We start from the raw sequence: 10,865 nt of genomic DNA on the forward strand, positions 1-10,865 counted from the left end.
GCCATCACAGCTGCTGGAAGACTGTGTGCACATAATACATTTGATTGTTACTCTTCTTTTTAATCTCACATGATATTATTTAAAAATTCAAACCATTTTAACATGTTATATTTAAGACCACCGTTTTAACTTTGCGAAATGCTATTTGTTTTATGCAATGCCCTCTGCCCAAACATATCACCCAGAACTAACTTAAAGTTTAATTTCATTTTTAGTTAGATTTACAAAGCTTTTACAGTCTCTTGACCTTTTTTCTTGCTGGAACCATGTAGATTTTCCAGTCTTGAGGTGAAATGGGTATGTTTAAATAACTCTGCAGCTAAAGTTATTTTGAAAACAGGCTGTCCAATACTTTTGCAAGTGATTTCTTGTTTTTAAGCATTCCTAATGTTTAAGCACTGATGTAATATAAATATATTTCAGAATATAAGGGCCCTCCATCAGGAGCAAGTTCAGCTAAACAGAGTCCAGCTCTTCAACACAGGGCTGTCGGACAAAGGTCAGCACTGCAGGATGAACGGTAAGAAACAGAAGGAAAGAATTAAACTTGCAAAGTGTACTAAAAGTTACTATTCCCCTCATAGGTCCACTTTGGGCCTAAGAAGACTGTGCAGTTAATAATAGTATTGAAATGGAAAGCAACATAAATGTTGTTGAATAAGATCACATTAATTTGGGGTTTTAGTCTTTCACTGAAATATTGTTACTATAATCCCTGGGATATTTATCTGAACAGAACCCCATTAACCTACGAAACAACACAGTCAGTAAAAGGACATGTGCAGTACACTGAGGAGTATGTCAGATAAAGAGATCGGTTATTATACAGCAATAATAAAGCTAAATTAAACCAATATACCCACACTATATTAAAAACGTTCTCCTCCCAGCTAGCATCAACCCATATATCAAATTCATTTACATAATAGCTTTTAAGGTTGATCACTTGATGCCTTCCACTTGAATGTTTATTTAGTTATAACCTGGACCTGGAAGACAAAAGGGATGGAGTCAACTGGTCTGACCATAAAACTCTCCCACATTGTGAGCAGGGAACACTGTGTGTGACAGGACCCAACCAGGTGATTATCAATGTCTTGAGTGCATTCAAAACTCAGTAATTGCGCCAAATATGTGCCATAAATGCATGCTCAATAGTTGGATTGCGTTTTGTGTACTATCTGAGTGCATTCTGAGTTTTTCCTTCTCTATTGGAGGGCTGTCTGACTGTGGAGTTGGAGAGAGGTCCCGTAGGATTTGGTTTTAGTTTGCGCGGGGGCACGGAGTACAACATGGGCCTGTATATCCTGAGGCTTGCTGAAGATGGACCAGCTCAGCAGGATGGAAGAATCCATGTAGGTGCTATATAGAAACTTTTCCTAATGTAGATATATTTCCTTGCATTAACTGTAAGCAAGTTTTCCTGGTTTCTGCATGATATCATAGTTGATTCGTTGTCTGATTAGTGCAATCAAGACCACAACACAGAGTTGGATGAACTACATTGATCAATTTTGTTGACAGAAGGAAGTTTATAATAAAATTGTTCTACTGAAGCACACAACTAACCAAATTCATTTCAAGAAAGGTGACACTATAATTGACATCTTATTATCTCAATTTAATTTCCCGATGGGTATGGAATTATTATATTATCAAAATTTGAATGAAACCCTACATTGAGTGAAGAAATAAGTGTTATGATTTGTGGGTGTTTTTGGGTTTTGTTGGTCTTATTTCACAGTTGAGGTTTTGAATCATGTTTCTGTTTATTTTTCTGGTCATGTTTTAGTCTTGTTCATGTTTTGTCAAGTTTGGTTTTTGGATCTGGTTATGCTTTAGTTTCATGTTTTTCTGTTAGTTTGTATTCAAGAGTCTGTTTTGCTCCGGTCACGTTTTGTTCTCTCCTGTCTGTTAATTAACTTTATTCGGTTCACATGCACCTAGTTAATCTGTCTTGCTTCACCTGGTTCACACTCCATATATACACACCTGTTCTGTTTATTCCTCGGGAAACATTTTCTGGATCATGCTTATGTCTAGTTCTCTCGATCATGCTCACGTCTTGTTTTTTGGATCATGCCAAGCCTGTCTTGCCTGCCCGTTTATTGTTTTGTTCCTGCCTCTTCTTATGAGTGTGTTTTTGTTAATTAAAGCCTTTTTCGCTTACCGTCATGCTGCCTGCTAGTCTACATTCCGGGGTCCTCCATTTCGCAAGAACTAACAATAAGAGGCTCTTTGTGTGAAACAATCCTATGGCCTGCCAGACTGTGATCCCTGGTCATTACTTTGCCTTTCAAAGGACGGTGAAGAATGTCAGTGTTGATTAGAGCCAAGCAGTCTGACATGTTTACAGGCTTTATCCAGAGTTATTTTGTCATCTCCAATAAAAGAAAGTGGCTATAGGGTGTTATAAAGCTGGATCTACATGGAGTATAAAATTTAGATAAGATGATAATGAGCCTCTGTGCACACAAACATGCTGCAGAGTACGTTCGCTGTTCATTGGTGTGTTTCTGCATTGCTGACAGGTTGGAGATGAGATAGTGGAGATTAATGGGGAGCCGGCTCGTGGCATTTCCCATACACGGGCAATTGATCTGATTCAAGCTGGAGGAAACAAAGTGGTCCTGCTGCTGCGTCCTGGAGCAGGCTTGGCCCAGGATGGAAGTGAGTAATATATTCAGCTTTCCTCTTGAAAAGCTTTGTGTCTCGGACTGTTCTTCCTATAGTGCAGTTTAATATCACTCTGAGTAAAAGACATTAGTGTACAGATGGGAACTTCAGTATCTATTCAGTTAGTTCAATATTTTAATAAGTGACAGTGCCCTTAAAAATGTGCTAATTTTACATTAAACTGTAGTTTATTTAATTTGTTTCCTATAAAAATGTCAGAGAACATTAAAACACAAATTATAAAAACTATCATTCAAGTCAGCATAAATGCTCAATGCTTCATCTTCTTCTAAATTGCAGCCATGCCTTGAATTACAGCTTTGCAAATTCCACCTTGTAGGCACTGTGTTATTTAGGGAAAGCTTCCTGTAATCTGTCGCTGTGCATTTGGCAAACATTCCCAAAACAGTTGTGCATGGATTGCCTGCTAGGTTTAAACCCTATATAGTCACCAATTATTATTTCTTTGAATAGTTCAATTGAAAAGATGAAAATAATATATAGATTTATTTATTACACACATACTGATATATTTTAAGTGTTTATTTCTGTTCATTTTGATGAGCATAGCCAATAAAAACTCAAAATTCAGTTTCTCAGAAAATTCCTCTAAAATAGACCAATAAAATGGTTTGACTTTAGCACTGAATGTCAGCCAACAAAATGAATGAAATGAATTGGTCCATTGATGTAAGATGGTGAGGAGGCTTTCAGCCTCTGCCACTGCTGGTAATTAAGGCCAGGTAGTTTCAAATCATCTGCAATGCAGGATCCGGTGTCCTTTCCCGGTCTGGAGTCTGAATGAAAAGCAAAATGTACTTTCATCTAAATGGAGAGGTTTGGACTACTGGGCAACAGTCCAGTTCTGTTTTCCCTCAGGAGTGGTTCAATACAAGGAATGTGATACTTGTTACCCATATCCTGGATACCACTCCCTCTTAAATCCTCTCTAGGCTGCAGTTATCGCTGTTGCTTTTGCACCTCTTTCTACCAAAGTTTTTCCTTCTACTAAACTTTCCATTAATATGCATTGATACAGCCACCGTGAACTGCCAGCATTTGTAACTGTGACCATTTTGGTTTGGTTTGGTTTAGTTTGGAGTGTGTCAGTGACTGTCAGCTGGACAACTGCCAAGTCAGTTATCCTCCCCAAAGTTGTGTAGGCCAAAACATTTCTTTATGAAAAAGTATTTTTATTGGTCTTATCAAACATTCTAATTTTCTAAAGGACATTTTGGGTTTCCATTATTTGCAAGCCATAATCATAAAAATTTATATATATATATATATATATATATATATATATATATATTTTATTTATTATTATTTTTATTTTTTTTATTTTTTTTAAGGATATCTGTCAAATCTGTTTATGAGTTTAACTTTTTGAATTGAATTACTAAAATAAATTCACTTTGCAATGATATTCGTCCAAACTAATTTTTCCCTGTGGTTTATATTCAGGCCTCAGGGCTACTTGTCTTGCTACATGACAAAGTTAGACCTGTCAAATGAGTTCCTGATGTTATTGTAAGGCACTGGATGATGGATTTATATTAGTTCAATATTTCAAACTTTGCCAACAACAAAATCCCAGAAACAATAACTAATATCCTCTCCTGGGTCTGGGAACGATGGTTTATTCTGTTTGATAAAACACATAAATTCAGTATTTTGAAAAAATAAAAAAATCTTATTTCTATAAGGATTCTGGTCTAGTCATCCATCGCCCAAAGCAGATGGTCTTTGTTTTTATTTTTAAACAAACTCTGCCATTAAAGCTTAACTCAGGTGTTACATGACAGTAAACACAAACCCAGACTTTTGTTTATCTCAATCGTAGGGCTGCATGATATATAGTACATGCATTCCCATTGCAATGTCCACATAATATTAATATCACAAAAGACTGTTTGAAATGCAATATTTTTTTGCTGTTATATTCTGTGGGACATTGTTATGAATTCACACTTTGCATTCTGACAATATTTTCACACTGCTGGACAGAGTCTCACTGCACTAGATGCTTACACCTGACATAGATATCTTGGCTCTAGATACAAGATAAAGGTCACAGGGAGTGTATGAAGCATTCTAATGACACAAATGTTACTCGATCTGAATTGGAGCTGTTTGTCTGGCAAATCCCTTGACATAGCATTTGTTATGAGTTTGCACTGTATTGTAAAGTAAAACTTTTATTATACAGATTCCCGACACACAGAGTGATACATTTTAAGTATTTACTTCTGTTTATTTAAAATATTATGGCTTACAGCTAATGGCTCACACACTACCAAGACTACTGACTTGACTATTGTGCAGCAGACAGTCTTGAGACCCTCTACAAAGAGGGGCAGTCATAAAAGGTCACAGCTAGAAAAGCTGGCTGTTCACAGAGTACTGCATACAAGCATATTATTGGAAGGTTGAGTGGAAGGAAAAAAAGTGTGGTTGAAAGGTGAAACAGCAACAGGGATAACCTCATCCTTCAGAGGATTTTGAAACAAAACCCCATTTAAGAGTGTGGGAGAAATCAATATCCATCACACTTCAATTTGTTTGTTTGTTTTTTTAGTATTTATTTGTTAATAAATCTCTAATTATTTGCTTCCTCTGATTTTTTCATTGCCCCTGATGCAGGTAACACAGCCTCCTCTACTGCGTGCTATTACACTGAGCACCAACACTAACATCGTTACTGCTTTTGCTGGTTTCTTCTTTTTGACTTTGGTAATTCTTTCCTTGCTCACATTTTCCCACTGTTATTAACCTCAACTATTAAAATTCTTTCTCACTTCTGAAAATCTGAAAATGCTATTTTGGTGTGCCACGTATAAGCTTCTTGAGCTGATGTAAAAACATCCGCTTCTCTTTCAGATCGACGTCATCAGAAACTCATTTCACCCACAAGCTATTCTGATGAGGTGTTCCTTTCTGGCACATCACCACAGTCCTCTCCATATCCCACTGGGGCTTCCGTTTTTCTTTCCTCAACTTTATCCAGCAAACTGAGACATTCTCGCAGTGGGAGCACTAAATCCCTGCAAGGCCATGAGCCCCATCACAGCAGGGGTTTGGGCTCACTGGAGGAGAGTGATGAGTGGGCAGAAAAGAAGATCGACAGGCTCTCCCACATTCTTTACGATCAAACGAAGTTCTCCCAGAGAACCAGGTCCACAAATGACTCCAGAGAGATAAGCAGCCCAAAGAAATCAGGGGAGACATTTCCTAAAGCCAAAGAGGAACATCAGAGTCCCAAAATGACTGAGAGTCAGGCAAAGGAAGCAACACTGAGCAGGAGCAAACTGCCGCAGATGAGTAATACAAAAATACAAAATGTGAACCAGGAGAGGGCTCGAGTTCTGCCTCAAGCGGTATCAGGCCTGCAGCAGATGGGGCATCAACAAGGGCATCACTGGAGATTAAAGGATTCTTCTAGCAAGGATAGCTTAGGTAATGAAAATAAAAATGGTGAGAAGGGAACTCCTCGGATCAGAAGATACACGCTAGGAAGTGAGAAAAGAACGAGGCCAGGCCTTGAGCAAGAGCGCTTTAAAAGAAGTGAGGGAGAGTTTATTCGTCACAGGACACTGTCTGTTACAGTGAGGGAACGTGAAACAAGTAGAAACAAAGACTCTGAGCAGAGAGAGGTTAATGGCAACCCTGCAGAAATCAAGAATAAAAGTAAGGGCAGTGTCAACAAAAGGGACTCATTGTCGTTTTTTAAAGATATGTGGAGCAGGAAAGACTCTGTAGCTTCACCACATGACACAAAAGCAAAAGAACGTAAATCCTCTAACTTCAAAGAATGGCATAATAAAGAGGACTTTGTGGCCTCTACAGACAGGATTCCAGGGACCACCCAGAGACAAAAGGGATCTGTTGGCCCTGGGCTTTGGAAAGTACTAAGCTCTGCCAAAATCCTCACTAAAGCAGAAGTCCTCCGTGACCCTCTGTGACAGAACATTAAATCACCTGAATATGAACTGTGCCATGAAATCTTCACAATATTAACATGATAGTGGGTTCTTTTTCAGAGATCTTCCATGAAACAGAGATGTGCAACATGCTGACCATTTTCATTATTCTTAGATCGTGGTCAGATTTATATTTTGGGAGTAGTATAATATCACATGTGACATGTAGCACTTGACTCTGCCTTGTTCGCTGCTTCAGCATCATTGGTGTAGGACTTCAGCACCTGCGGCACGCTTGGGGCCTTGTCAGAACAAGACATCTTAAAATGTGAAAATGTGCCAATGCCTGAAGTTTCCTTTGGGAACAATGTCCACCAATATCACCCATAATAATGCAATGACCCATATGCAAAGAAAGGAACAAGGCCTTGCCTTTCATTTGTAGTAAACACCCAATGTGACTGTCATAGGATTTCATCTTGCCTCATTGGAGGACATTTAGACCTTGTTTAACTGCATGCTGTTCGTCCTTGATTTTGTTTTACTGCACGTTTTCTGCACATCACCCAGGATGAACCGCTTCCTTGTTTATAATTCTCATACCACTGGGCTGATTTGAAATACTGGTGGTAAAGTGTTTACTTTAATGGTTACTTCAGACTGTTCTGAGGCTTACGTCATGGCACTCCATTATCATTGAAAAAGACCAGAAACTTGTGGTTTGATATCTTGTCTACCATGTGTATAATAATAGTGTGTAATTTCTCGAGATAATAGCTGAATATATATATATATATATATATATATATATATATATAAAGTGTCCCAGTTATTAAAGTTTACTGGAGCCTTTATCTGATTCCTAATGTACTTCAGTGGTAGGAATTACCATAGTTGTTCATGAAATGTAAAGACTTTCAAATGGCTGTACCAAATGTTTGCAATCTCTCAAAATGTGTCTCATTGTGAAATATATTATATAATATAAATATATATAAATATTTGAATGTGTCATTTACAAATGATATCTATTGAATTTCATTGCACTGGATCTGCCCCTGTAGCATAACAGAAAGAGCTGTATTTAACTACTGATGTTCACTTCGTACCGATTCATTTTTTAGAATTTCTTGGTTTAACTATTTATTTTACAATAAATTCACAATTTTGTTTTAGAGGGTTGAAGATAATTTATGTAAAGCTTTATCCGATCTGAGTCATGTCTCTGACTGTTTATGTTTGACTACTGAGAAACTACTGTATATTGTCCATCTATCCTACTGTGTGGTCGAGCATTAGGCTAGCATGAAGGATGACAGAGGCCAGAGTGATGTAGTGTTTTACTGAAACATTGTCCATGCTGCTGATGTAAGGCTTAAGTTAAGACAAGCCACCAACATACATATTAAGGGGCTGTAAAGCAGGAAGTTATATGAAAAATGGTTTCAAAAGTGTTGCATGAATCACAAGTTAAAATAGTAAAATCTGAGATATTTAAATATACGATTTTAAAGACACACTCAGACGAGCTCAGGGAACACAGTATTGTAGCAAATATGTGATAAAGTTAATATTAATGACAGCCAAATGGAGGGTGAACTTTGATTGTATCAAGCAGTTTTCAGTTTACAAGTCTGTTTAGGCTGTGAGTTCTGTGCAATAGTTTGATTGGTATGTTTGAGTAAATCCAGCTCTGAATACCCAGTACAGGCTGTTCACTCTGGTCCTGAGAAGGATAACGCTCTTTCTACTCGTCTCTCCTGCACTGGTTGATTTCCTTGATGCTTTTGTTCTGACCATTTTCTACGTCATCTCTGCATCATACTGTGGCCTTGCATTGCTTCATTAGAAAAAAAGAATTCCTTGTGGTACCTTCTACATTCTGTAGGACGAGTAGATGTAAATGTTTGTACATTGTACAGCACCTTTATAAACAAACCTGCTGAGTGCTCTTTTGGGGAGAAAAAAAATAGAGGTATATTCAAATTGCTCTATTATTTTTTTATGTAAAAAAAATAAAAAGAGAAAATATTTAAAATGGATTGAAAAGGGTAGGCTCTGACCTTGACATAATATTCTGTTCATGCACTAAAAATAAAACTTTGCTGAAAATATAATTTTCTGTGTCCTTGTTCTAAATCTTTTATATTCACAAAAATAACATTCAAATCACATCTGGTTGACCACTGCCACTACACTATGACTTCAGCCAAATTAATATACAGTAAGTCTTACTCCACGTGACAAATATGTTGCACCTGTTTTCATAGAAAAAAAGCATAGAACGATGACACCATGACAAATTTCCAGTTGACATAGCCACCAGCTGAATAAGAAAATGAATGAATTTTTTCTCTTTAACTTTTTTGTTTTATGTCAATTACAAGAAACTGGAAACTTGTGGTTTCATACAAAAAAAAATTACTTTAAAATTTATTTTTCAGAAATATTTTCAAGATATTTAAAAGATTTAGAAAATATCAGTTGTAAGCTATTTTAGTTTTGTTTTTTTTTTTGGGGGGGGGGGGGGTTTGCTACCTTTTCTGCAGCAATTTTCTTTTATTCAATAAAAGTATGAAATGAAAGCTTATTTCTGAATTCCAAAACACAAGCCATTACATTGAGTTTAAGTTGAATTATTACTTTTAATTAAAAACCTATAGGGAATGTTGTGGTGCTTCTGACTTATTTTTAGTGCCCTGACAAATAATGCATAATTATTTACTTGATCAAGTCACTTTATCTTTTTAAAAGTTGCCCATTGTTTTGGCTTAAAATAAAAATGTACGTTTTTGAGCCTAGATAAGCTAAAAATGGAGCAATTATAAATGTTACCCAGTTAAATGCATGACTATTTCATGTATACCATATTGCTGCTTTGAATCAGATTTAATTCGTTTTTCATCATCATTTTTTACACTATTTTGGTACATTTTTTGTTTTGCTGCAGTTTGTCTTTTTCAGCTGTAGATGTCGCTGTCGCAAACTCCCATGTAAAGTTCAATGTAGGCTATGTAATGCGGGAGAAAAGGAACACAAAGCTATTTGTAAATAGCCTGAACTTAAAATAAAAGTGTCTTTAGCTGTCGTTTTAAAGTTAAGAATAAACTTGCAACTTCTTAAACAAAACATATTAATAATAATGATACCTTTAGTATCACAAATTAGACAATTTTAAAAGTTGGTATTGCTTGTTTTTGTTTCTTCTGAGATAAATAGGACGTTGTGGCCGGAGCAAATCTGAAATTATAGGCCTTTTGTTTTGATATAAACCTTTTCATCCTGTACTTTTGTGAAAAATCGAGCAAGAAAGTTTAAACCCAAAATGAAGCTGTGTGTGATAAAAAACCAAAGGATTCTGCGAAGAACAAATAAAATGTCATGCGGACCAAAGTTTAGACAAGGGAGCACTTGGGAGTAGCTTGATGAATATAAGGATTTATTCATAACAATTTGGCAAACAAAAGGCACTAAACAAGGAGCAATGGCAGAGAAATGAGGTGACAGAGTATGAGGCAGTATCACAGAGGAATCCAGCAGAGAACTATGAGAAGTTAGGGGCTCAAATACTCATGTAGAGAAGGAAGATGACAAAGAATCCAGGGTAAATCAGAGGTAATGTGGAGCAGCTGAGGTAAAAGGAAATAATGGAGGGAGACTCTTGAGTGGAGCAAAGCACTAGAAAATATTCAAACCATGGAGAAAAAGTCCCAAAAGTACAAAGAATAGAAAACAAGTCTATAGAAAACACAGGACAATGAACACAAGAAATAAGTAAGAAACTGAACCTAAAGGAATGAACGGATACTTCAACACTTTAGAGAAAATAAAACACCATAGAAATGGTGGAAACACATACACAAATGAAAATCAAAACCAACACCCAAGGAGTATGACATAAAAGGCATGTGTAGAAACATGAGGAGCAATATTAATTTGTCTTTTGACATCACTTTTTTGGTATGTCTTAAGGGCAGTTGAATTATGCAGCCAGGGGTTGATATAAATGCTTATGAAATATATTTTCTTCATTTTCAGACATAAGAGGAAACAGATGCATTCTTGTAGGCTGCTGAGAAAGGGAGGTGTCTTGATCCTTCACTTGGACAGGGTGTTCAGAGAGATAAGAAAGGCCTGCCATACACCAGCTCAACCTACATCTACTAACGCTGATATAATTTGAAACGCCTTAAAAGGGAATAGAGTGCCCCACTTTGTTTTACAGGTCCAGTTTTACTGGCTTTACAGCATGAGTTGTTACATTTTTCA

At 36.7% G+C, this 10,865-nt stretch overlaps 1 protein-coding gene across 5 annotated transcripts in view; it reads left to right on the forward strand.

Annotated features, from left to right (window-relative positions):
* The window catches only part of LOC124856974 (membrane-associated guanylate kinase, WW and PDZ domain-containing protein 3-like), a 185,098-nt gene extending 176,385 nt beyond the window's left edge, over positions 1-8,713 (forward strand). For 3 of the 5 annotated variants that reach the window (XM_047347982.1, XM_047347983.1, XM_047347984.1), the window contains exons 17-21: positions 424-520; positions 977-1,082; positions 1,218-1,355; positions 2,532-2,670; positions 5,557-8,713. In XM_047347982.1, the coding sequence (XP_047203938.1) occupies positions 424-520; positions 977-1,082; positions 1,218-1,355; positions 2,532-2,670; positions 5,557-6,638 (1,562 nt within the window). In that variant the 3' untranslated portion in view covers positions 6,639-8,713. Of the gene's footprint in view, positions 1-423; positions 521-976; positions 1,083-1,217; positions 1,356-2,531; positions 2,671-5,319; positions 5,410-5,556 lie in introns of all 5 variants that reach the window. The other 2 variants (XM_047347985.1, XM_047347986.1) reach the window with 1 other exon arrangement.
* The last annotated feature ends 2,152 nt before the right edge of the window (positions 8,714-10,865 follow it).

This window comes from Girardinichthys multiradiatus, chromosome 20 (assembly GCF_021462225.1).
Source record: "Girardinichthys multiradiatus isolate DD_20200921_A chromosome 20, DD_fGirMul_XY1, whole genome shotgun sequence".
Classification (NCBI taxonomy): domain Eukaryota; kingdom Metazoa; phylum Chordata; class Actinopteri; order Cyprinodontiformes; family Goodeidae; genus Girardinichthys; species Girardinichthys multiradiatus.